The sequence below is a fragment of the Papio anubis genome, chromosome 2 (assembly GCF_008728515.1).
Source record: "Papio anubis isolate 15944 chromosome 2, Panubis1.0, whole genome shotgun sequence".
NCBI lineage: Eukaryota > Metazoa > Chordata > Mammalia > Primates > Cercopithecidae > Papio > Papio anubis.
In genome coordinates, this window is record NC_044977.1 from 49,903,644 (window position 1) to 49,930,560 (window position 26,917).

Below are 26,917 nucleotides of genomic sequence, written 5' to 3' on the forward strand. Positions count from 1 at the left end.
CCACAGCCCACCGGGGCAAAACACCTGACCCAGCCAGCTAACAGGGCGGGCAGGCAGGATGACCGCGGTAGTTTCGTCTACTCTCATCTTTTCAGTGGGTCAATGAATTCCTTTCGATTATCATCACTTACCTTAGCCATGTAGTTTTTTACACGAACTGCTTGCCAAACAACCGACTTAGCTCAATTTACTGACTTAAAAGGACACAGTATGGCATGGGCAACTCCAGGTTGTGTTAACTGTGAAGACCAGTACCCATACCCGTTCCAAATTCTAAACTCAACTACCTCATCTGCATGTCACAACAAGGTCAGCTGAAAACCTCCCTGAGGGCTGCACTTGAGCTTTCACAGGGAATAAACGGCCCCACAAGTCTGGTAAATGTATGGCTAAACGCAGCAGGAATCTCATGTATATGGATCTGAATGTTCTCCTTTGGGAATTCTGCAGCAAACAAAATGATTTATTGAGCCAATTCAAACGAACTCTATCAAAACACACAAAGGCCTGGAGGAGAGATTACAATGAAAGTAAGTAATTCCAGGCAATTTTTGATCTAAAGCATTTTGCTCAGCTCAACAAAGGCACGAATGAGGTGTGGTCATGTTTTTCTATAGGAGGTTTTGCCACTATTTGCTCCCAAGTTAAACATGGCCACAGAGTACTGTGAATGTTTAATGTCTGCCTGGGAGAAATGTATTGGCCAATACTTTAGTTACTAATGTAGTCGGACCAGGAAGCGTGTAAAAGCAGATCACTTGGAGCCGCTGTGTCCAGGACAGCAGCACTAGATGCACGGACCCTTTGAGCATCTGAAACGAGGTTAGCATGACTAAGGAACTGGGTTTTATTTTTTCAAACTTGATATTCAATTCAGTTACTGAAAAACTTTACTATGTTTAAGTATCTTTGGAACAACTTGGATATGAATTTGTGTTTTTCAACCGCACATTTTATAAAACCTAAATACAGATCAAGTATTCCTGATGAAAAGTTAGCATCCAAATTGAGATATGCTATAACTGGATACACAGTGAGTTCTGAATTCTTAGCGTGAAAAAGAATAATTTCAGATCTCACTAATAATTTGCATGTATTGAGTACATGTTGGAATATTTTGGATATGGTGAGTTAAAAATAATTTCACTTTTTAAATATGGTTGCTAGAAAATTGAAAATGACACTCTGGGCTTATTTTTTTTTAAATTTTGAGACGGAGTTTCGCTCTTGTTGCCCAGGCTGGAGTGCAATGGCACGATCTCGGCTCACTGCAACCTCCGCCTCCCAGGTTCAAGCGATTCTCCTGCCTCAGCCTCCCAAGTAGCTGGGATTACAGGCATGTGCCACAGGTTTATTTTTTATTTCTGTTGGAGGGTGCTGTTTTAAGAGTATGGAGCTGACATCTAAGAACTCTAATGCCATCTGCTGGATACACTGGTACAAGACAGGCCCGTGTCACACAGTAAGACTGATGGTGTGTCAATACTCAAAGAACTGGATCTGAAACAGAAAAGGGCTCACAAAACACTGAACTAAATTTGTACTGTTAAGAGAGGATTATAAATAGGTTTATTTAGTTTTTGAAATCCCAGAGAAAATGTGACTCAGTTATTAGACAACAGTTACCATGAGCCAACGAGCACAATTGCTTCGTCATCCACCCGAATGCCACAGGCATGGATGTGGTCACCTGGGCTGGACCCTTTGTGATGCTGGCTCCCATACCTACAACTCTTCCTGCTGCCTGCCTTGCCCCTATCTCCCTTCTCCTTTCCACTCCAGTCAGCCTCGGGTCCTTCTGCTCTGCGTTACACATACATCCTCTTTCCATCTTTTGTCTATTCATTATTTTCTTTCTACCCTTTCTTTTTTCTATTTTTCCTGTGATTCTAGCATGTCTAATAATTCTATTTTTCTTTTTAGTATTCCAATTTTTCTTTTTTTTCTCCTCCCTCTTTATCCTACAAGCTGTTTCAGTTGGTTTTGTAGTTTTAGCTCTTACATTTAGGTCTTCAATTTATCGTGAGTTGATTTTTTGTATGTGGCATGAGGCAGAAGTCCAAACCCATTCTTTCGCATGGAATATTCAGTTATCCCAGAGCCATTTGTTGAAAAGACTGTTCTTTCCCCACTGGATGGTCCTGGCACCACTGTCAAAAATCAGTTGACCATGGATATATGTTTTATTTCTGGACTTTCGCCTCTATTCCACTGATCTATGTGTCTATTCTTATGCCACTACCACACTGTGTAGATTACTGTAGCTTTGTGGTTAGTCTTGAAATCAGAAGTGTGAGTCCTGTTTTTTCTCTAGATTGTTTTGGCTATTCTGGGTTCCTTGCATTTCCATGTGAATTTTAAGATTAGCTTGTCAATTTCTGCAAAAAAGGCAGCTGGGTTAGCTGGTTTTTATGTGTATTTATTAAAAAAAGCAATTACCCGATTAGGCTGACAGAATGATTAGGCTGACCATTAACAGGACTGGCACCCTTACCCTCGGTATTTAGAGGTAAGTTTGTAAGAATTCAGGATGTTTGTCTAAGATTGCTTGATACTAGGGCAACAAAACGAAGAGCAGAGGGCACTGAAAAGACTGTCTGGGAGTCAGACATCAATTGTGTTTAAGTCTGAGATCTGCTTCTTAGGTACCATATGACCCTGCACGAGTCATCGACCCCTCCACACTCCAGTGTTATCTGTAATGAGGATGGGGCACTCCCTTCCACACTGCAGCACTGTGGGAACAGAGACAATGCCATTGCAGAGGACCCCCAGGGGACAGTCTCCTTCACTCACTCGTCTCCTTCCCACTCAAGGAACATCAAGGACTTGTGCTACCACATTCTCACAGCACTCACTGGCCTGGGAACCAGCTATGGGAGCCCTATGGGCCTGGTCATCAACTCTCAACTGCTTGTCTGCAGCTGTAGGAACCCTCTGAGGTGTGGCAGGCAGAGGATGGGGTGGGTGCCCAGGCACCTCGCTGAATTTCTGGAGCCCTGCCCACTCCCAACCCTCTCCTTGTTACTAATGACATGGGGACCCACCTGCTCCACTGTGCAGCCCCAAGTCTGATCCAAGTCAGGTTCCTGAACGTGAGGAAGCTGAGCATGGGGGCGACAGGGAGGTGGGATGCGCTGAAAAGCTGTAACCATTGCCGCTAAGGCGTATCAGTCTCTGACCAGGTCCAGCAGCCTCCACGTACGTCCGTCATTCAACACACATTTACTGAATGCCCACTGCACACAGAAGTGTAGGTAATAGGATGGTATGACAGTAAAAGTAAGTAAACAACTCCCACTTCTACCTTTCTGGACTATGAAGAGCTCCTCCTGGTCTTCCTTATCATTTCCTATGTGATTACTTCCGGGTCCTCTTGGAGAACAGAGCATTTTGCCTCCCATGCAGTCTGCCACTGCTTGACAGGGAGAAATTCCTCCTGACCTATGTTCCATCAGCTGATCTGGAAGCTGAACCCTTGGAATAAAGACACCTGCATGCTAGTATTTGCAAAAGGAATGGAAAAGAACCCTTAAATATGAGTAAGTCATGGGAGTAGGTATGAAACAGATAGGGTTTTAAGCACATCTCAGTGTCAAATTTTACAGAATAAATACTTCTATTCTATTGCAGTTCACGTGTAAATCCAGGTAGGTATGTCCATATCCCTCTTAGAATGAAATGAACAGCCAAGTGGCCAAAGTTTCCACGACTTTCCTCCTTACTGACCAATCCAACCTCAAGTGTGTGCCTCCTAGGAAAAGGAGAGGACAAAGGTACAAATTCAGTTCCTAAAGTCATTTCTTTCTCTCTGGGAGAGAAAGGCACTATCAAAGTACAAACCCAAGTCAGGGTGCTTTGAAAGATCAAGTCACTTGTTTGTAATAGGAAATCATGTCATCCAGAGTTTTGAAAGTAACTGTGGGGGCTTGTGGTGGGTTGTCGGGGGCAGGAGTGGGTGAAATATGTGCAGGGCTAGGTCCGTGGCTCTGGTCAGAGCACTGCCCTGGGTCACTCTGTGCTGGCCCAGGCCTGCTCCATGCCTGGCTGCTGGAAAAACCAGTTCTCTTCTGACCCACAAAGTAATCTGACGGTGGGGCAAACTCAGGATCTCTCTCAGCCCGGAGATCTGACTGCCTCTTCGACCAGTATCCAAAGGAAAATTCTAGTAAAAGTGAGAAAGAAAATTATTAGAACAGATTAACAAATCAGTTGAATTTATTGTTACTATTATCTAAGCATTGCATATATTTCTTAAAAGCCACCACAAACTATCCAAAGAATAAGAATGGCAACAGTAAAACTATGTTACAAGGTATAAATAATACCTACAACCAGTATAAAAGCCCAGGCTAAGAAAAGGGAGTGACTACCTCGAGACGGGAAATACAGAAAAAGAGAAATACAGACAAATCATCTGCTTGACACGATACTGTAGGTATTTCATACCAAAATACAAATTTTGTCCTTTATTGAGTTTTGGAAGACACAAACGGGACCTGCCCAACTTTGTTTGGTATTTCACCTCTATTTCTAACAGTGGCTCTTGCATTTCTCTTACTTTAGCTTTGGATCTTATCAGCTCAGACAGCATGGACTATATTCTACTGAAACGATTTTTTTCAAAGAGGCATAAACCATAGTCTTCCAAAGAGAGGCTGCTGTGGACACTCTAGAGAATTTACCGAAAAAATGTCCAGGAAAATTCCCCAGTGGAACCATGTGTGAATCCAGGTTAGTACATTGGCATGCAAACCATTTTCAACTGAACATAAAAGAGGCTGCAAAAAACAGGGCACATGAGAACACCAAACCTTCATAATACTTTAAAGGCAGATCCTGAGAAACGGCATTCCAAAGCTGTAAAACCACACGAGGCAGCACGAAGTTAAAACTTACCCCAAGTGCTTCTGGAAAAAAAACCATTTTCCATTCACTAGAGAGTTCTTACACCTCAGAGCCCACCTCCCTTACCTTTTCCGCGGTCCCACTCCCGGATGTGTGGCACTCCGGGCTTGGTGTCCTTCCTCTCCTGGACAATGACTTCTACCTTGCTACTCTGGGCAGCAGGACGTGGAGCTGGCACAGGCTCTGGCTCCAGTGGCAAAGGCCCAATAACATCTCCATCTATTTTTTGTAAGGGAATAAGACACTGTCATAACAAAGCCTAAAGCTATTTTTAAAAATATAGAACATGCTAATCCTGAAAGTAAAAGTAACCATCAATATTTATGAAGTACCTATCACGTCCCAGGCAGTGGATTAAGTCTTTTGTATACAACAGGTTATTTAATTCTTATAACAGTCCTAATAAATTCAATATTTCCATGTTATCCCCATTTTATAGAGGGGGAAAATTAAGCTCCGAAATGGTACACAGGTAGAAAGTGATACGGGCTGGGGTCCTGGGCTGGGCTGGATGGATTTTAGTCTCTGTGCCCCTCACTATGCCACTCTGCTTCTCCAAACTGGCAATTGCAGGACCAGAAACCCCCAAATCACTCAACTAACATCACAATCTGAGGCGAAGCAAGCAGAGCCAAGGGGATGAAGAGTTGGGGTCTGGTGTAGGCTGTTCAATTTTGGTCACATTTTTTAAATGTAAAAGAAATATGGATTTTTAAAAAACACTGTGGTGGCACTTCACATTTTCCGGACATGACAGATGTTCAGGAGATGGAGCAAAATTAGTGAAACAATCTGCACAGCTTAACATGTTATAGAGACAGCATTTATCTGAAACTAAACAGATGGTTTTCAAATTCCCAAATGTTTCTGGTTTTGTTCAGACATTAGGAAACGGCCCATGGCTTCACATAAGCTTTGTGAGAGCTGGAGGGCTGTACGACCCCTCATACCCACACTCCCCCTTTTCCTTTGGGTAATAGAATGCCCCCAGGTTTCAGCTAAGCATGTGGCCAGCTTGCTGGAGAGGCCATTTCCCAGCTTCTCCTACAGTGAGGTGTGGCCCACAGGACTGAGCTCTGGCCAGCGGGATGTAAATGCATAGGTCGTATATAAGTTCCCACTCATATCTCTAAAAAGGAAGCTGGCTCCCTCCCTCGTCTCCTTGCCTACCCCTAGGCTGGATCATGAACAGGGGAGCAGGGGAGCAAGCTTTGTGCAGAAGAAAAAAATACTCTAGGAAATGGCAGAAATAGCAAGACTGGAGGAAGCCTGGGACTAGATGACCACCTGGGGCAAAGCTGCTCACTTACCCTGGATACCCACTCACCCACCCACCTCCAAGTTGTTAAGTAGAGAAATGGATCTCGGGCCAGGCACGGTGGCTCAAGCCTGTAATCCCAGCACTTTTGGGAGGCCGAGAAGGGCGGATCACGAGGTCAGGAGATCGAGACCATCCTGGCTAACACGGTGAAACCCCGTCTCTACTAAAAAATACAAAAAAAAACTAAGCTGGAAGCGTGAGGTGGCGGGTGCCTGTAGTCCCAGCTAGTTGGGAGGCTGAGGCAGGAGAATGGCGTAAACCTGGGGCCGGGCTACAGTGAGCTGAGATGCGGCCACTGCACTCCAGCCTGGGCTGACAGAGTAGACTCTGTCTCAAAAAAGAAATGGATCTCTATTTTGTTTGAGCCATTCTATGTAGGAGTCTCTAGATTGATGGCAATTTAGCTTATACTACCACAACTTATACAATAAGCTAGTCTGACACAGCATTTAATAGTGTTTCCAAGGGGAACCATGCTCCAAGTTCCAAATCACCAACTTCTGCAGCACGGTTCTTTGGTAAGCTTTGGCAAGCTGTCGATATTCGTATTTCTAAATTCTTTTACTACATAACTTTATGAATATAAGTTTCTTTAAATATATATATAAAATAACCAATAGCAAAAAATGTAAGTCTAAAACATATATATGCAAAACTAAACTTTATCTTAAAATATCTCTTTACTAAGTCTCAGTTACAAGACTATGCCATTCTAAGACGCAACACAATGTATTGTTGCTTCATAGCCTCATCTATAGCCTAAAAACATTGAATGTCATTCTGCATCACTTTGGTTATAAAAATTGCTCCTGCCAGTACCTCAAAGGTATACTGTTTGCTTAGATATAAAACTAAATGGATAATTTTCACGTTGCCAGCCCTATTAGCAAGACGTCAATGGAACAAAATTTTCCCTTTTGAAGTTCAGCAACATAGACATGATATACCTCTGTTTTCTTCCTCTGTTCCACCTTCTTTTGATTTTTTCATCTTTTTTTGTCGAAGTTTGGCAAGTCTTGCCTCTAAGATAGCCTTTCGCTTTTCCTTTATGTTTTCTCGTTTTGTTCTCTGATCTGTTGTCTGAATAGAAAATCAGAAAATTATTTGCTTGAAGCCAAATTTGCAATATTCCTGTTCAAAAAGATGAAATTTTCTTCTAAAAATAGACTAGCTAATTGATCTTCAGGCCACCTCTAAGAAGCTATCCTTGAGATCCTTACAATGAAGCCCTATGAAGTACTCTTATACGAACCCTCCGATGTCTTACAAAGTTTCGTAAGTGTTCAAAGAGCACCTTGCAAGCCTTAACACTCAAGAAAACCAACCCATTCCGTCCTACACCTTAATCCCTTAAGTAACTTACTATTTTCCCAACCAAGCCGCTCCAAAGTACCACATTTGGCACCAGATTTAAAACATCAAAGTTGCACAGGTTACTTGTGAGCAGTTATAAAATTTGAAACACAAAAATAGTATGGCAACTACCTTTATGCAATTCCAAATATCAATTTTAATTTCTAATTAATTTACTAGATTTTTCTGCAGTGTGGTCCAGCAAGAAACCAAGCGCTCGCATCCTTCCTCACAGCCGTTTGGGATTTATCTGTACCTGTTCACGCAGCATCTCTAAGGTTTTCATCTGCTTGTTTCTCAACTCTTTGTCTCGGGCAAAGGCAAAATACCCAACGCCGAGTTGCCGGGCCTCTGAAAGAAGTGCAAATTACCCAAATTACCCAAAATCAGACTGTCCTGATCATTCAACTACACTCAAGCCACATTTCCTATCAAAGCAAAAAGAAACACAGTGATATTCGGCACAAGTTTTAAAAAGAAAAAGAAAACAGCTAAGTGAAAAAACAAAACACCAAAGAAACACAAAAGTTAGACCAAGTTTTCGTCCTGTTGGCCAAGGGAAGCATAACAAGCGTTCGTTTGCTTTCAGCCATGGGCTGTCGCCACTTCTCTTGGGAAACAATCCCTTGGATTACCAGACCCTCTGTCAGGAAGATATTCCCAATGTGAGTATTTTAAGGCTATGAAGTGAACAAAGGAGATATTTTCAATTTCCAAAGCAGGATCTTTAATTTCCATGTAAAAGCTATTGCTTTATGAATACTTCCCTTAATGTTTGCCATTAGTTTAAGATTAGAAAAAAGATTTGCAAAGCTGCAAGAAAATAGTCATACCATTTTCCCGAATGTCTTCATAATGTACGGGCCCCATGGGCCTCTTCAAGGCCTCTCTTTCTTCTTCCTCCCATTGCTGGCGCTGAAGTTCTTTTCTCATATCTTCAGATAACAGGGTTTTTTCATTAGCAGGACTAACAAAACTAGCAGGAAAACACAGCAAAAACTATCTTCAGATAAGGACTGAGATATCAGTGTTTAAGTACAGTCAGTTGCATCATGGATAAGTAACACTACTTCATAAAGAAGACAGGGAACTACAGAGGCTTCTGACCCACAAAACTGCTAGAAAATCAATTACACAGCCTTCACCTTTTTTTCTTTTTTTTTTCTTTTCTTTTTTTTTGAGACTAGTCTTGCTCTGTCGCCCAGGCTGGAGTGCAGTGTCACAATCTCGGCTCACTGAAACCGCCGCTTCCCAAGTTCAAGAGATTCTCCTGCCTCAGCCTCCCGAGTAGCTGGGATTACAGGCACCTACCACCACATCCGGCTAATTTTTGTATTTTTAGTAGAGACAGGGGTTCACCATGTTGGCTAGGCTGGTTTTGAACTCCTAATCTCAGGTGATCTGCCTATCTTGGCCTCCTGAAGTGCTAGGATTACAGGCATGAGCCACTGCACCTGGCCAGCCTTCGCTCTTCTTACTCAAGCACGAGACTCGTTACGTTAGCATGACGGAATCTTGCCCGAGCACTCAAGACATAAAACTTTCCTTCCACCCAGGTCCTGGGCTGACCAGATGGGAGGTGGCCCAGGCAGGGAGGAGGAACTCTGGGTCTCCTCCTGTGGATGGTCTCTCGTCTGGGGACATGAAAACTGCTTCACATTTTGGCCTGAGTGATGTCTCCTGTCCTTGCAGATGACCAGGCCCTGAGAAGCTCAAGGTTTCCACTCTCCCTTTCTTATGCCAAGCCAAAGGCTATCTGCTGGATGCCTGAACCTGCAGGACTTGGACAAGGTGGAGTTTCTCCCAACACTTCTCACATAAAAGTTCCTGTAGGAACTTATTCCCCTGGATGTTTCAGAGCTCTCTTAGGTCTTGTGTTTTAGAGTTACCTCTCAGATTTTATGTTTTAGAGTTATCTCTTAGGTCTTAGGTCCTGTTGAAAAATCTAGTTATAAGGTCCTTGGCCAGGCATGGTGGCTCACGCCTGTAATCCCAGCACTTTGGGAGGCCGAGGCGGGCGGATCACAAGGTCAGGAGATCGAGACCACGGTGAAACCCCGTCTCTACTAAAAAAATACAAAAAATTAGCCGGGCGTGGTGGCGGGCGTCTGTGGTCCCAGCTACTCAGGAGGCTGAGGCAGGAGAATGGCGTGAACCTGGGAGGCGGAGCTTGCAGTGAGCCGAGATCGCGCCACTGCACTCCAGCCTGGGCGACAGAGCGAGACTCCGTCTCAAAGAAAAAAAAAAAAAAAAAAAAAAAAGGTCCTTATTTCAAAAATGCAATGATACATAAAGAAAAAGTGAATAAGTTCTCTCCCTGGAGCTACTTGCTTGTGGGAAAATCAAGTATAAATTCTCAAACCACTTTCTCCACAAAGGCTGGTTTGCTGGTTTGGTTTGGGCTTATTCTGTTACTCCGTAGTCAGACATCCTTCAAGGTGAAAGAGACAGCTCTACTCATCCACCAGTCAGGTTGTTCTCCAAGTGCGGATTATGTGTGTATGTGCATGCTAACCACTAAAAAGTGCTTCAATCAATCAATATCTCCTTACTAGAGCAACAGAGATCATTAATTATAAAACAGCCTCCCCTCACAAAACAATCCCTATGGCTGCATTTCAGACCTGGGCAGAGCTCTGCATACCACACACACTTACAGTCTCCCCTGAAGATTTTTATCCATCTCCAGCAGATCTGGCAAATCTTTTCTCATACAGCGCCGGGAACGCCCCAAAGAGTCCACATAATCCACCCTGAAATGAAAGCAAAAAGATGTGAAGGACTTGTACACATGTACAAGCCCCTAAATCAGGGAGTAGGTGAACAGTGAAGGGGAAAGAGAAGCCTCACTACCAAGAAGAGCCCCCAGCCTCAGAGACCACCACCGATAGGAATATGCGTTTTAAAGCTGACACACAATAAGCTCATTGTGCTCCTTATTAAATATTAGTTTTAGAAACTGTTGACAATAATTTTGATCATTTATGTCTTTGATTTCACAGATAAATCACCCACACAGAATTTTGCTGCAGCATCTATGAACTTACTTTAATCTAGTTGAGACAATTCCAGACATTTTATCAGTATCTTAGTAACTTTGCCTTGTGCCTGAGATTTTCAACTTGCTCATTTCCTCACAGACTTCAAGTCAGACTTTTTCTTCTTTCTCTTATTTCCTCTAATTGGTATAATTCTACCCAATGTATTAGCAATCTCGTAATGTAAGAAATTCACAGTATTTTTCAGAGTTGGACTCTTCTTAATTAGGAGGAAGCCAAACACCATACCTCTCTCCTCATCTTTGCTCAAACTAGACAGTGGTTAGACAGCTAAGCCAGGCAGATAGCAAGGCAAAATGAAATATTCTGACTTCCTACAATAGAAAATATGGACGGATTTTCATGAAAAACATTTCATTTGTAATATGACGCAACAGATATTTTACTTTTTAAATTACGGGCAGAGAATCTCCTACAGCCTTTAGCAGGGTACTGAATACACACTTAAGGGTCCAATAAGTACTACCTGGCAGACCAATCTAAGGTCAGATTCGGCAGGTATGTGGCTTTGCTTTTGTTAGCAATTTTTTTTCCTCTCAAGCAATGCTGATTTCAATTGTTAGTTGTGATTTAAAAACTGAGTGTTTACTCTAGTACTGAAGCTGATTATCACAAGAAATAAAACCTCCAACTGCAGCAAGCAGTTTCTTTCTTCCTTTTTTTCCCCCCAAATGGATGGGGAAGAAAACCATCTAGCCAGATGGTCTGTGTAATTATTTACAGTATCTTGGAAAGATTTTCTACCACCTGGAATTTAACTATCAAAAGGATTTTACAAGCAATTACGATTCTGGAGCTTAATTTAAAAACAAAAAATTGTGTCAGAACTGCTTGCAGAGCGTCTTCCTTCACCATATGGTGGCATGTGACACCTTCAATTGCCCTCCAAACTCTTCAAATCACTGGCAAATTGCTTGTAATCACACAGGCATTAATAAGCAAAAATTTTTAAAAAGACATTAGACGTTTCAAAGGAGATGAGATTTCTGCTTTGAAAAGCAATCATAGACTATTCTGTTTCTGGAGAAGGCCTCCAAAACATACAGATCCCATTAAATAGAAGTGGCAAGACAGTAGTCAGCCAAGGCTCCATCTAATCAGCACTCACTCACTGAGCAACCCCTGCAGGCAAACAAAGCTTTCCTCAGGCAAGGAGAGTAATACAGGAGGGCTAACAGCCATGCCATCTTCCAAGGGTCTGGGGAAGTTAAGGCACACACCCATGAAATGCTTATTAACAACACTGGGTACATAAAGACTACCAAAAGTTTGCTAAAATCTTTTTCTGATAATGAGGCCTAGTATGTGTCAATAATAAATAATAGGTAATACCTGAAGAGCAGGAAGTATATTAAGTGCTACCTGACTTTAGATGAGAGAGCCATCACTTAGAGATTAGAAATGATAGGCCAGGCATGATGGCTCACGCCTGTAATCCCAGCACTTTGGGAGGCCCAGGCGGGAGGATTGCTTGAGCCAAGGAGTTCAAGAAGAGCCCAGGCAACATAGTGAGACCCCGTTTCTACAAACAAAAAATTGAAAACTGAGGCAGGAGAATTGCTTCAGCCCAGGAGGTCGAGGCTACAATGAGCCATGATCATGCCACTGCACTCCCGCGGGGTGACGGAGTGTGGAGACCTTGCCTCAAAAACAAATAAATAAAAAAGAAAGAAATGATGAAGAAAGGCACCAAAAGAAGAGACTGTATGTTCTTCTCTTTTGGTTCCTTATAGCTTGCAGGCTGTTCAAGCCTGTTCCAAATGGTACCAAATGGTACCTGTTCCAAATGGTACCAAATTATTTAGATGTAAGAAAGTAGGTAAGAAGATACCTGTTTTATCCCAATGAGAATGTTATTTCTGAACCAACATGGACACCCTCAGTGGAATGAAGATGCAGTTTCTCTACCATCCACAGTAGCTGGGACTGCTCTCTTCAGCTCATCAATGACTGCCCACAGGGCCAAAGGCTGACAAAAGATCAACGCCTGCTGCAAAGAGTCCTGAGAAGTTCCTAACAAATGCCCACCATGAGGAGGCTATTCCAGCCTTGAAAGGAGGATGAGAAGGATCCCAAAGGCAAGAGGGTGTGTTCCCAGAAAATTGTCAGAGCATCAGTACAGCTCTCAGCAATTTCAAGAACGGCTGAATAGTTTCCAAACAATAATATCTTAGGTAGAAAAAAATCATTGTAACAGAATTCCCATTCTGGTCTCTCCACTTACTGATAGTCTCTATAAGGAAAAGACGAGTTTGGTTCTTCTATCATTCATCTACATATAGGCAAAATTCAGGAAATGTCAATAACAAAGGTTTACAAAATGCCTGCTTATACTTCACAGGCAGCAGTTTCTTGTGTAGCCCAGAACACTCTTACTTCTTGAAGGGGGGTTAAAGTAAAGGGTCATGGGAATGAGGCAGTATAATCTCTATTTTATAAGGGAAGATCCTGAGCCTCAAAGACTGAGAAACCTGATTAAGATCATACAGTCAGTGAGAGGTACAGCTGGAACCGTCCAAGGCCCATGAGTCCACACCACACTGCCAAACAATGTCACAGTCAGAGTAAGACATACAGGGCCACCACTGCCGGCTTCCTTCTCCTAGATGGCAGCTCTCCACCATGTCAGAACGAGGACACGGGTAAGGCAGCAGCACAGGTACAAAAGGAAGGCGCTCTGCCCGCACTGTTTCATGTTAGTGATCCAGGCAAACCAAGTCTGCCAGGCAGAGTCTCCTCGGGCCTGGCACAGGGCTGGGCACACAGCAGGAGCTCAGTCAGTATTTGTAATTATATGTAATTATTGTAATTATGTCTTCATTTGAGCTACTGTTTTTACATCCATAATAACCTAATCTAACCTAACTTAAAAGGAAGTCTCAAAAGAACACCCAGAAACAATAAAGAGAAATGGCTTGATAACAACCCAACAAAATCACTCCCAAAATGTCAGCACAAGTCTGAGGACGTTCCTCAGAGCTAATCCATGATGTTACCAACCATTCCTCACTGGGGTCTTGGGGAGGAGGGATCTCTCCCTCAGGAAGGTTTTCCTCATCGTCGTCCCTTTCTCCTGCCTTTTGAGAATCTCTATGGGCACCAGATGCCTCCATTTCTTTGCGCTTGTCTATGATCTTCTGCGTGAAATCCACAAGGTACATATCCTCCACTTCTTCATCTACAACATAAAAATCAGTTTTCAGACATCAAAAAGGAAAATCACACATGGAATTGACAAGAAGCAGTCACATTCATTGCCTGGTGGCCCCATCACCCCTGATGGCTCATCAGACAATGCCTCCACTCCCCAAACGTTTACAAAGACACAGCCACCTTGGGAACTGACACATACTACACAAAAAAATCTTGAAAAAGCCTAAAGTTTTCTGTTGCCTCATCAATACACTACCTGAGTAAGCAAAACCATCTTAGAATGTCATTTTAAGATAACACAACAGTCTGATTTTATGCAACTCATCCAACCAATTACATCATACAGAAGCAAAACTGCATTTTCCATGTCATCAGATCAGGACAGTAGAACTTCTTGCTTTAGGTGTTACATATCTGTCTCATCATGTGGGCTAGATCACTAACCCTAATTATACTGTTGTGGTTTGGTAAATGTTTTAAAGATCATAATACAGGTAAAAGAAGTCATCTGAGTTCTTGTCAAGCCAATGAACACCAATTCCAGGCAAGGCATGGAGCGAGACCCTACAGGACATATACAGATACGCAAGACACTCTGCCCACAGGGCTTATGGTCCACTTAAGGAGCTAAAACACACACTGAAAGTTAAACAACAATCCGTGACACCTAATTTAACCCAGGATAGCTCATGTAGCACAAATTATGTATACCTAAAGTTTCACTACGCTGGATTTAGGACACAGTCATTTGAGTCTTTTTCTCTGATGACAGAGATTAAGCTACATTGAACTGACATTAGGCTTCCTATTACCAGTGGTGGTGTTTTCCCCACCTTAGGGTGAAGAAAAACTGAGGCTCCAAAACATAACTTGCCCAAACTTGTAGGTCTGACATATCTATCAGGAGGTGGGCTTGCTGGCTTTGACAAAATCAGGTCTCTACACTCACACTCCTTTGGACCTGATTTCTATATTAACAATATAAGTAAAGTTTGAATCAAAAGAGAAAAGACTTTAATAAAATAAACTTTTTTTTTTTTGAGATGCAGTCTCACTCTGTCGCCCAGGCTGGAGTGCAATGGCACCATCTTGACTCACTGCAACCTCCACCTCCCGGGTTCAAGTAATTCTCCTGCCTCAGCATGCCGAGTAGCTGGGACTACAGGTGCCTGCCACCACGCCTGGCAAATTTTTGTATTTTTAGTAGAGACGGGGTTTCGCTTGGCCAGGTTGGTCTCAAACTCCTGACCTTGTGATCCGCCCGCCTCGGCCTCCCAAAGTGCGGGGATTGCAGGTGTGAGCCACCACGCCCAGCCTAAAATAAACTTATTTTTAAAAACCACAAAATTCCTAAAATAGAGAGGAGATGTAGTCTGAGTTATAAGGCCATAGGCTAGCGAGGCCTCCCAGTAGGCGGCCATCCTGCTGCCTCTTCAGGAAGAAGGCAAAGCCTCTCCTACAGTGCTTAGCTTTGTTGAGTGTCTGAGCTTCCCGTGCTGGGTTCCTGCTGTACAGGGAACGTGCCCCTGCGGTCTGGGAAGCAGCAGCCAGGGACCTAGGACCAGCCTTGCCGCTCTGCTACTGTACCTGGGCCCCAGCCATGCTAGGCTAGGTGACTCTGTTGACCTCTGGCCCTGCCCTTCCTCGGCTGGTCTGCTCACCAATCTAGCCCTGCAGGATTCCTTTCTCCAGCTTGCCAAAGGTAAGCCCAACTTCTCCCAAAAGACTTCCCTGATTACATATTCACTTTCCCTGCCTTTTGGGAATGAAATAGGCACTGCCTCATAAAATCTCTTCTACTGTTGTCTAATTATGGATTGGATTTTTTCTGGGAGATATGAGATAAGGGAGTTTTTTTTTTTTTTTAGAGACAGGGTCTCACTCTGTCACCTAGGCTGGATCATAGATCACCACACCCAGGATGCAGTGGCAGGATCAACAGCTCACTGTAACCTCAAACTCCTGAGCTCAAGCCTCACCCTCTTAAGTAGTGGGGCTATAGGCATGAACCACCATGTCCAGTTAATTTTTAAATTACTTTTTGTAGAGACAGAGTCTCACTATGTTGCCCAGGCTGGTCTCAAACTCCTGACCTCAGGTGATCTGCCCGCCTTGGCCTTCCAAAGTGCTGGAATTACAAGCGTAAGCCACTACACCCAAACAGATTTAGAGCAATTATAAGCACATCACAGAAAAAAAAAAAAAAAAAGAAAACAGAGGGATAATAGGGAAAGAAAAAAGTAACTCTAGCACCTGACAGAACCACAATTCCACCCAGCCCCACCCACCCTGTTTTAGCACAGCTGTAATTGTAGGTAACTGTGACTGACTCAGACCTTGTTCCCTAACTTTGCTTTGTTCTGTGCCATTTTCCTCGGAGGATGACCCTGCCTTGAGGGCAGAGGCACAGGATCTGGCTTCCAGTACTTGTTTCTCCCTTCCAGGCACCTAACATGCTGCCAGGCACCCACCAGACACTTGGTAAATTATTGCTGATTTTCTTGTCTCTGTGCAGCCACAGAAAGTAAAATTTTGATGTCTAAATGTTCTCTCTACTCCTACAGTTATTTTAACAAGTAATGTAATATCAAAGGGCTGTATGAATTACAGAAAATGAAGTAGAAATAAAAAATTTTATTTACCTATAAAGTCTCCTTTAGTCATTTTTTCATATAATTTGGCTTTTTCTTCCAATTTTTCCCTAGGAGAAAAAAAATACAAGTATTAGAAATAGTCTTAAAACTGTTCATCCTGGTTGCCCCCACACTCCCTGCCTGACAGGTATCATCTGCCCATGAGGCCCAGCCTCATGGGGTCAAGACAACCACAACCAGCACAGACCACACCATCCTGAGGAGACCCTCAGACCACCCTCCCCCATGTCTGCTCTGTCAAGGAAAACAGAAGCTCCGTGAGTGCATGGCCTGTGTCCTCTTATTCATCACTGGGTCCCAGGGCCTAAAATGACGCTTGGCACACAGCAGGTTCTCAATCAATATTTGATGAATGAATAAGTGAATCAACTGACTTAAGATTCCAACAACTTAACTGCCAACTTAAAACAAATATCAACATTCCAACAAAGCAGCCTCTCTGCTCACAGTAATCCTGATGACATATATTTTTCAGTGGTACAGACCATGAGAGGGTGAGCAATTCTTTATTCTGGAAATACTTAATGATGGTAAAGAGAAGCCCCAAAGAGGTCATCTGCGAGTTCTCCTGTGAATGATCACTCTTAATCACAATGTCAGAAATATTCCTCTTTTATTTTACACATCCATTCGCCACGCACTTATTGCACACCTCCTACCTGCCAAGCACTGTTTTAGGTACTGAGGACTCACAGGAACAAGAAAAAGTCCCAGTTTCCTGGGAGTTTCCATTCTAGAGATGGAGAAGGACAATAAAGCTAAATAAATAAAGCAATGAAAAGGAGGATCTGAGACTGTGAGAAGAGCTGTAAAGGGAACAGACACATGCCAGCAGAGGCCCCTGGACCCGCAGTAATGCAGTGCATGATGGACCAGCTCACTCATATCAGGCTTCTAAGACCCCTATTTTGGAGGGCTCTTATGTAACTAGCTGATCATCAGAGGATCTTACTGTTTTAATGAAAATAAAACTAAAAAAAAATTTAAAAGTCAAACAAAACACAAAGCAACAAGTGTCAGGTTAGAGTGAGTGAGCAGGACACTAACTCGGAGAGGGCAGTCAGGGGAAACCTTTTTGAACATGACAACTTAGCCATGGTTTGCACAGCAAGCAGCAGCCAACCACAGGAGGATCTGGGGGCAGGGGAGGCAGGGCAGAAAAAGGAAAGATTAAGTGAGAATGAGCTTGACATTTTCAAGGAAGAGAGACCAGTAGAGCAGAGGGCGCTGAGCAAAACAGAGAATGGTGCAAAATAGACAGAGACAGGCAAGGACGAGAGCACGTGAGAAAGGATATGAAACTTGGTGCGGTGTAGCAACAGTTTTCAGGGGTCAGGAACAGTCTACAAGTGGATAATCGAGATCAAGGAAGGTGTCAGGGAAACAGCCGCTGGATTTAGTGGATGAGGATGTCACCAGTGACTTTAAAGAACAATTTCTTCTGTTCAGTTAGAAAGATGGAATTCAGAGCATGACAGCAGGGACACTGTCTGCAACCTCTAAGTGCCAGACACTATGTATCTCCTTTAATTCCCTGAAGGACTTCATAACCTAAGTATTAACCACCTCACTTCACAGATAAAGAAAAGAGTCTTAATGGATAACTAATTTGCCCAAGGCCTTCCACCTCAAAAACGCCTGGGACTGTGCTTGTGTGTTCTGAGCTCTGGAGGGAGGCAGATGTCCTGCAGATGTCTTGACTCCCACAACACAGCAAAACCAAAGTGCTTCAGAAAAGTTACTGCATAGAAAAAGCACAGCAAAGTGCCAATAAAAACTCTTGATATACAGAGCAAAATAATAAAAGATCATGGTACCTTTGGACAAAATTAAAATTCTGAGAATATGTCCAAGAGTGGGAAATGTCTCAAAACTGATCATATCTTTCAGTAAAGCCTGAGGTCTGTTGGGGACAGCTCAAATGTTAAGAAAAAAAGTCCACAAATGGGCTAATACTCTGCCTTCTATTTTCAGACCCAAGATAGCTGAGCAACCTTGGCAACTACTGTTTGTAACTACAGAATTTTATTATTCCATGTATCCAAAAGCATGTCATGCCAAACATTAAAGCCTGGGATTCTCTCTGAGAGTGAAGCTGTCTTTTCTTTAGAAAAATAATAAAGATGGAATGACAGAATTAGAAAAATCATCATTCTGAAACCAGCAATGTGATAAATGATAACTATGAAGACTCATTAATGGTAACAAATCATTGCATGGAAACGAGTTGGTGAAGAGGATATTCACACAGTCTCCAAATTTCCCACTTCAGATTACTATTAATTGCACTTCAGATTACTATTAATTACAAATTGAGGAGGCACCTTTACAGTGGTGAAATCAAGTATTCATACCTTAACCAAGTAATCAAACCTATCATCACCAATAATGACTCAAACTGACCTTATAAGCCTCCTGATGTGATTCAATGGGAAGGATACAACACCGTCTACATATTATTCTTACCAAAAACATTTCATGTGACTCTAATTGGTTGTGGGACATCGCAGAACTAACTGGCCTGGACCCTTAAAAACGTTAATGGCATAACAGACAACCAAAAGGCAAGGGAATTGTTCTAGATTTAAAAAGACTAAACAGATTTGACAACTACATACAATGTGTAATCTTTGAATCCTGGATTAATCTTTTTTTTTTAAATCTATAAAGTACATAATTGTACTGGGACAACTGGTGATATCTGAATATGGACCACAAAATAGGTAATACTCATTTATCAGTGTTAAAGTTCTTGGGTATGATAGTGGTATTGTGGTTATGTAGGAAAATGTCCTTGTTCTCAGAAGATATATGCTGAAAGATTTAGAGGGAAAGTATGATGCTTAACAAAGTCTCTCCATACACGCATGTGTATGTGTGAGAGAGAGGGAAAGCACCTGTGACAAGATGTTAACTAGGGAATTTAGGTGAAGAATACTAGAATGTTCTATGTACGCTTGAAGTTTTTCAAAATAAAAGGGTAGGGGGAAAATTTAGGGTTTCTAAATTCTAATGTCATCCCACCTAGCCCACACCATGGGGACACTTCTTAATAATGTATTGATAATCTTAGTGTCTAACAAAGGCTGAAAGCAGGAATGTTTCATCTTATAAACTGTGACTATGTCTTACCTTTTTATGATAAGACTACAGATATAGCTGCAAATTATATCATTTTTAGAGTACTTAGAGTATTGGGCTAGGAAGATGTTAAAAATAAAATTTGTAAATCAAAAAGAACAAAATTTGAACTTCTATGTCTCTGCCTGGGCAGCCTCAAAGGTAACTATATTTACCAGAGTTTATAACTTTACCTTGCTTTGTCTAAAGTCTTCTGTTCTTCAATCTTCTGTTCAGCATCCTTCTCAGCTCGATTTGAAACGCCTACATTCTGTTTGCTCCAGATACTTGGTTTCTGGAGAATAATTTTAGAAGACAAAACAGAACCACATGATTGCCAAAAAAATCTACTTGTGCATCAGGAAAAAAAAAAAAAAACAAAGGAGATCATGAGATCTTATGAATCAATGGAGATAACTAGATAAGCTGTGTCCTACAAAGAAACTGATTATATGTGGCAAGCAGGAGCTAAAAAAAGAGCCCTCAATTACATAAATAACTTATTTATTTATTTTGAGACCGGATCTCACTCTGTCACCCAGGCTCGAGTGTGGTGGTGCGATCTCGGCTCACTGCAGCCTCAACATCCTGAGCTCAAGTGATCCCCCCACGTCAGCTTCCCCAGTAGCTGGGAATACAGATGTGCACCACCATGCCTGACTAATTTTTTTTTTTTGCAGAGATAGGGTTTTGCCATGTTGCTCAGGCTGGTCTTGAACTCCTGGGGTCAAGTGATCTGCCTGCCTCGGCCTTCCAAAGTGATGGGATTAGAGGCGTGGGCCACCACGCCCAGCCTAAAGAGCTTCTTGAGTGCAGAATCACTTCCTACTATCTTTTATCTCCTTAATGATTACAACCTAAATCAAGACTAATGAAAATGTACATATTACAGAGAATTAGTAATACAAATAGTAGACACTATTACCTATAAAACTGGAAAAATCATTCACAGCTCTTATTCACCCTGATATTTTCTGCTATATTCCTATATTATCTAATTGTTTATCTCTATTTGGATACCCAACACCTATAGAACCAGATAACCTTCCATCTGTTTATGAAATGTAAACAATCCACATTTTTCCAAAAGAAGTGCTAAAGAATTACCACATTACTATGCACTTTTATATAATCTTACTAATTTCTATTTTAATAACATTTCATGCAAATGTTAAACACAAGATAGAGATTTTTTCCTCAACATTTATGTGTACAGATACCACTGACAACCTTAAAACACTTAAATATGGTATAATTCTCCCATGTTTGGAACCAATGGAGATCATCAGATCTTATTTTTTACCTTGTTAGTTGTTTTTGGTTTTCCAAAAACTCCAGAATCTTTTAGAAGTTTTTCTTGTTTGAATTCTTCTTGCTTTCGGAAGAGTTCAGCCTTAAGATCTACCAACTAGAATAAAAGCAGTAAGTAAACAAAAATATTAAATTTTTGCAGGTGACTGGATTGCTAAATTATTATAATTTCCAAAGGAATATTTCAAGTTCTGCTAAATGGACAAATATGGCTAAAAAACTAAATGTTTAAATAACTTAATGTTTAAATGTAGAATCCAGTACACAAATTAAGCTAAGTCATGTTTCATTCTACCTCTGCTGCAAATGCATTTTTACTCTAACTTTCAACACCTGAGGCTTTCCTTAGTCAAGGAGAAAGTGATAAAGCAAAATAAAATTAATGAAGTCTGCATCTTTTAGTTTCAGATTAAACTTGCGTTATTAAGCACCTTCTCTGTGACTAGCACTGCACTCATTTAATCATCACTACTTATTATTTCTACAGGGAAATGCCGTTATTCCAAAACTATCTGAGCATCCAGTTTGTGCATGGTACTTAACACTGAAGAGCAGAACATAAACATGAATTAGACATACTCTCTACCTCAAAGAGCCTACAATGTAACAAGGAAAGTAATTTATAATACTAGCAAAATGTAACAAATGACTCTAGAATGGAAGAAAGTAGCACACAAGTTCAGATAAGGGAGCATTTCCTTACCAGCAGAGTGATCAGAGAAAGCTTTGAGCAGAGCCTTTAAAGACACATTATTTCAACAGCTAGAAATGAAATAGACTGGGTGAATTGTAACAGCTCCATGTCTGACTTAATCCATTTCAAAAACCGTAAGTTTGGCTGAATCTCACGGTTCAAGAAGAGGAAAGAAGGCCAAGGCATAGGGAGTGGGGCAGTTGGGTGAGTATTAGTGCCTTTCCCTCAGCTACAGTTGTCACCCCTGCCTACTCTGCAAAAGATAAAACAACAGTTCCCTTTTTAAGGGTCCAGGTACAGCTGCTTATATGGATGGGCATTTGTAAATCACATACTTAATCACTGACTTAACCATCAGATTCTTAAAAAATCACTTTACTTGTTAAGGAAAATAAAAATGGCTGAGTTCAATTTTCATTTTGGAAGAAATTGATTTAAAAGGTAACCATTTAAAAATGCAAAGGGCAGTTTCACTGCAGACCCTAATACTGTAAATTCTTAAAAACAAATGAAAAACTTCTTTTTCTTCTCAGCTTACTTAACCACACCAAATTTTCCAGCCACATATCTTCCTAGTCTACAACGGCCTTTGACTTTAAAAGATGCTCAAAAAATTGTAAATTCTCAAATAGCATTCTTATTACAATTATTGCTAATTTTAGCCTATCAGTATAGGTTGGCTTTAATATTTATAGCTTTTTGGTTCCTGATCTTCAAACAAACATAATAACTAGTACCAATTTTAACCAATACTAGTTACCAATAATAACTAGTACTCAAATATTGGGACACCTTTGTTTTCCTTCATACTCCCTTTGTATACTAATACTCTTAAGTAAATTCAAGATTAAATCAAAGGTTGGGCAATTTGCTCTGATGATGAAAAGGCAGCAGCTCTGGAGTCAGCTAGACTGAATGAGCAAGGGTCTGTCACTAAGATTTCTTCCCCTGCCCCAGCCCCAGATGGAGTTTGGCTCTTGTTGCCCAGGCTGGAGTGCAATGGTGCAATCTCGGCTCACCGCAACCTCCGCCTCCAAGGTTCAAGCGATTCTCCTGCCTCAGCCTTCCGAGTAGCTGGCATTACAGGCATGCGCCACCACGCCCGGCTAATTTTTTTTTATTTTTAGTAGAGACAGGGTTTCTCCATGTTGGTTAGGCTGGTCTCGAACTCCCGACCTCAGGTGATCCGCACGCCTCGGCCTCCCAAAGTGCTGGGATTACAGGCGCGAGCACAGGCCTGAGCCACTGCGCCCGGCTATCACTAAGATTTCTGTATGTAAGCTGGGGAAAGCTACTTCATCTTTCTGGGCCTCAATTTCATCATCTATAAAACTGAGATATTAATAGCACCTACCTCCTAAAGCCATTGGGAGGATTAGTGAGATAGTGCATATAAAGTGCTGGCACAAAATGTGTACTTAGAACACGTTTTCTTTCTAGGGTAGCTGATTCAATAAAACTGCTTACATCCTTTCAGACTTCACAGTTCCCTATGGCTGCATTAACAACTATTTAGTTCCAGGTGGGGTACGCTGGGCACTTTCGGCTCCTGTGGAATATATCACACTCTAAAGTTCTGGGAGGACTTTGGGGGTCCCTGAATGGAGGAGAAACCAGGAAGAGGATATGTCTGCATAGCAAAAAGAAGCTACGGTTCCTCCCGACTGTAAGGGAGAAGGCTGGCGAGGTGCAGGTCCTTGCGGGCAGGGCAGAGGGAGGTAGGGAGATTCCTAACCCACAGGACACCAGGTTCAGGTCCGTGTCTGAGGGTTCTGGTTCGGGCGCGTGTCAGAGAAGAGAAGCCCAGTTCAGGATCCTGTAAGAAAACTGAACCGGATCCCCGTTGGAGAAGAAAATCCAGGTCGGGGATTCCTGTTTGAGGGGAGAGGTCAGATCTCTGGGTCCCCGACTGAAGAAACAAGCTAGGTCGACATTCTTGTCTGATGGAGATAGGGTGAACCCGGAGCCCGTGGAGTTACCTCATACTCTCACTCACCGAGGAGGCCGTGACGTCCAAAGGTTTTTTCCTACGGTCCATGGTCGTGCCGCAGTGGCCCGGCCCAAGAAGAACCCTTCGCACCCGAAGCAAGCCTCGTAAACCTACCTCCGTCGCAACCGGAAGTGTCTTCGATAACGACACTGAGTTTGCGTGAGTTTGCGACGCGAGTTTGTCAGCTCAACGCCATCTTGAGAAGGTCAAAGTGTGGTGCGTATTACTTTCGCCATCATTTTGGAAAGGTCAGAGAGTGCGGAGGTTGACGCTAACTGGTAAGATCATCTTGAGGGCGGAAGGTAACAAGATTAGCGTGGGCGCCATCTTGAGAAGGGCCGAAAAAGCTTTTGATTGTGATGGACGCCATATTGGGTGGGGCGGATGTGGGGTTGGGGACAAAGATAACGCCGTCTTGGGTAAGGCTGACGCTTGAGTAAGTGAACTCGAGCGTCTCGGGAAAGGTGGATTGGGAGGACCGGAAGAATCTAACTACAATTCGACGACCTGCTGCCTGGCACTTTTCACACGTTAAATAGTTGGTTCTTACAAGAGCGTACGAGATAAGGATTATTATATTAATCTTAGCAGAAATAACAAGAATAATAGCTAACATTAATATAGTGCTTATTATGTGCCACTTTACATTATTTCAGCTGTTAAGAAAGTGAACTCCTCGGCCGGGCGCGGTGGCTGACGCCTGTAACCCCAGAACTTTGGGAGGCCGAGGCGGATGAATCAGGAGGTCAGGAGTTTGAGACCAGCCTGACCAACATGGTGAAACCCCATCTCTACTGAAAATACAAAAAAAAAAAAAAAAAAAAAAAAATTAGCGGGGCGTGGTGGTGCGCACCTGTATTCCCAGCTACTCAGAAGGCTGAGGCAGAAGAATCGCTTGAACTCGTGAGGTAGAGGTTGCAGTGAGTCAAGATGATGCCATTGCACTCCAGCCTGGGCACAGCAAGACTGGGTCTCAAAAAAAAAAAAAAAAAAAAGTGAACTCTAAAGCTGGCTTTCTGGGTTGGAATTGCTGCTTCACTGCTTACTGCCTGTGTGACCTTGGGCAAGTTACTTAACTTCCCTGTGCCTTAGTTTCCAAAGGGGGATATAATTTCATTTACCTCATGGGTCTTAGTGAAGATTAGATGAGTTAAATGAGCTAGTCTTGATAAACATGTTAATGATTATGGTAGACAGACTAATCACCCTTACCCCCACTCCTAGATGTCTACCTTCGAAAACCCAGAATCTGGATATATGGTGACCTTTATATAGCAAAAGGGAATTGGCAGAGATGATGAAATTAAAGCTATTGAGATGGGGAGCTAGCCTGGATTGTGCAGGTGGGTCCCCTATCATCGAACCATCCTTATAAGGGGTAGACAGAATGGCCAGAGTCAGAAAGAGATCAGAGATGCTTTGAAGAGGGAGAGTGGGACCACATGCCTAGGTATGCAGGAGGCCCCTAGAAAAAGCAGATAAATGGGCCCTCCTCCAGAGTCTGCAGAAGGAATGCAGCATTGCTGACACGGTGATTTTAGTCTTGAACACTCATCTCAAACTTCTGACTTCCAGAATTCTACAAGAATTGTTTTAAGCCACCAAACTTGTGGCAATTTGTTACAGCAGCAAGGCGAAAGTGATCATAATGATTGTAACAGCAGCATTTAGTACATGTGGGGCACGTGTATGACTCTTTATGTAGATTATATTATATAATCCTTGCAAGAGTCCTAGAAGCGGAACTATTGTCCCCCATATTAGAAGAAAAATGAGGTTCATCACATCCTCATCTCATCTGGCTGTATGAAGAAAATGGGAAAAGGGAAAAGGAGAGGGGAATTGAGGCAGTTGACTGTGTTCAGTCTTATTTATTTATTTTCATTTGTTTATTTATCCAAGTCTGCCAGTCTCTGAAATTAGAACAGTAAGCAGTATGAGATAATCGGGCCTAATAATGTTGTGATTCTCTTTTCTTAGTGGAGTGGAGTGTTCTGTCCCCACAAGAAGGATTATACCTTATAGACTTATCTTGTTCAGATTCTGTATTTACCCATGTTATTGAAACACATACTAAATTCCGTGTATTTTTGTTACAAATCTTCTGAAAGAAAATGTGAAACATTAAAAGGTATTAATAATAATTTTTTTAAAAAGGAAAAAAAGTGAGATTCAGTTGCTTAAATGACATGCCAGAGGTCATTTCCCAGCTAGGAAGTGAGGAAGCCTTCAGTTAAAAAATAACTCAAAGGGCCGGGCGCGGTGGCTCAAGCCTGTAATCCCAGCACTTTGGGAGGCCGAGATGGGCGGATCACGACGTCAGGAGATCGAGACCATCCTGGCTAACACGGTGAAACCCCGTCTCTACTAAAAAATACAAAAAACTAGCTGGGCGAGGTGGAGGGCGCCTGTAGTCCCAGCTAGTCGGGAGGCTGAGGCAGGAGAATGGCGTAAACCCGGGAGGCGGAGCTTGCAGTGAGCTGAGATGCGGCCACTGCACTCCAGCCTGGGCGACAGAGCAAGACTCCGTCTCAAAACAAAACAAAACAAAACAAAACAAAACAAAAAAACTCAAAGACGCTGAGTTAATTATTGGCACGTTATTTACTTGTAATGAGTGGAACCAATATAGATTGATTTCATCTCAGAAAGCGAGGAAAGGATTTATATAGAAGAAACACAGCTTCTAAACTATGAATGTTGGTTTTCTTGCCTAGCCAGCCCCTGGCAATGAGGCCAGTGAGTGTTCTGATCCTGGGAAGCTAGAAAGAAGGTAATTCTAGTTGCATGTGAATGTCCCTGAAGACCATGAGAATTTAGCTTCCTCTGCATGATGCCTGACAGGGTCCTTGATTGTCATCTCCGTCTTGGCGATGCAGGTTTGCACCCTCACCCTTGTCAGAAATTCTTCCTAGAGTGGCATCCAGCTGATTGTAACCATCTTGCTCCTAAGCCACTTACATGACCAGGAGCAAGCTAGTGAGTCCCCTTTATTCCCAGGCTCACTCATTTTGCGGGCTACAAAAGCACAAAAAGATTTAATCTTGCCTTGACCAGAATACTCCCCTGGCATGCAAATGATTTTTTCACATATCCCATTTCCTCAAACTCTCCTCTTCCTTTATGTGTTCCAAGAGTCTGGTTCTATCTGGATTTGCCTTCCTCTACCAAATACAAAAATTGAAGGCCAGCCCAGTATATTCTTTACCCAGTTACCCTCTAAACACATGGACTTGGGTTTGTTCTGGAAGAAAGGGAGGTCGGGGACATCCTAGCCTGGTGAAAAGAGCACAGGATTTCCTCCAAGGCCACTAGCGCTCAGTTCCAGCTATGCTCCTTTAGTTTGGCACCTCC

At 42.4% G+C, this 26,917-nt stretch overlaps 2 protein-coding genes and 1 long non-coding RNA gene across 8 annotated transcripts in view; 1 reads left to right on the plus strand and 2 right to left on the minus strand.

Moving 5' to 3' along the window:
* The window catches only part of C2H3orf20 (chromosome 2 C3orf20 homolog), a 93,832-nt gene extending 92,621 nt beyond the window's left edge, over window positions 1–1,211 (minus strand). For all 5 annotated transcript variants that reach the window (XM_003906860.4, XM_021922676.1, XM_009181298.3 and 2 more), the window contains exon 1: window positions 132–1,211. The gene's annotated coding sequence lies outside the window, so the exon portion shown is untranslated. The remainder of the gene's footprint in view (window positions 1–131) is intronic.
* LOC116273732 lies at window positions 448–7,847 on the plus strand. Its single transcript, XR_004182087.1, has 3 exons — window positions 448–530; window positions 4,567–4,734; window positions 7,763–7,847. It is a non-coding gene; the product is annotated as an uncharacterized LOC116273732 (long non-coding RNA).
* Window positions 1,542–23,810, minus strand: CCDC174 (coiled-coil domain containing 174). Of its 2 annotated transcripts, XM_021922678.2 has the most exons (12): window positions 23,570–23,810; window positions 20,872–20,976; window positions 19,763–19,863; window positions 16,437–16,495; window positions 13,642–13,819; window positions 10,240–10,335; window positions 8,416–8,558; window positions 7,839–7,933; window positions 7,177–7,309; window positions 4,975–5,127; window positions 3,844–4,165; window positions 1,542–3,754 (listed from the first exon to the last, which is right to left on the minus strand). In XM_021922678.2, exons 1-11 carry the CDS (start codon window positions 23,609–23,611, stop codon window positions 3,867–3,869), a joined length of 1,404 nt encoding a protein of 467 aa, XP_021778370.1. In that variant the 5' UTR covers window positions 23,612–23,810; the 3' UTR covers window positions 1,542–3,754; window positions 3,844–3,866. The 2 variants fall into 2 exon arrangements, with proteins under 2 accessions (XP_021778370.1, XP_031518967.1); XM_031663107.1 differs by having other exon boundaries at window positions 1,542–4,165; window positions 23,570–23,808.
* Window positions 23,811–26,917: the final 3,107 nt, after the last annotated feature.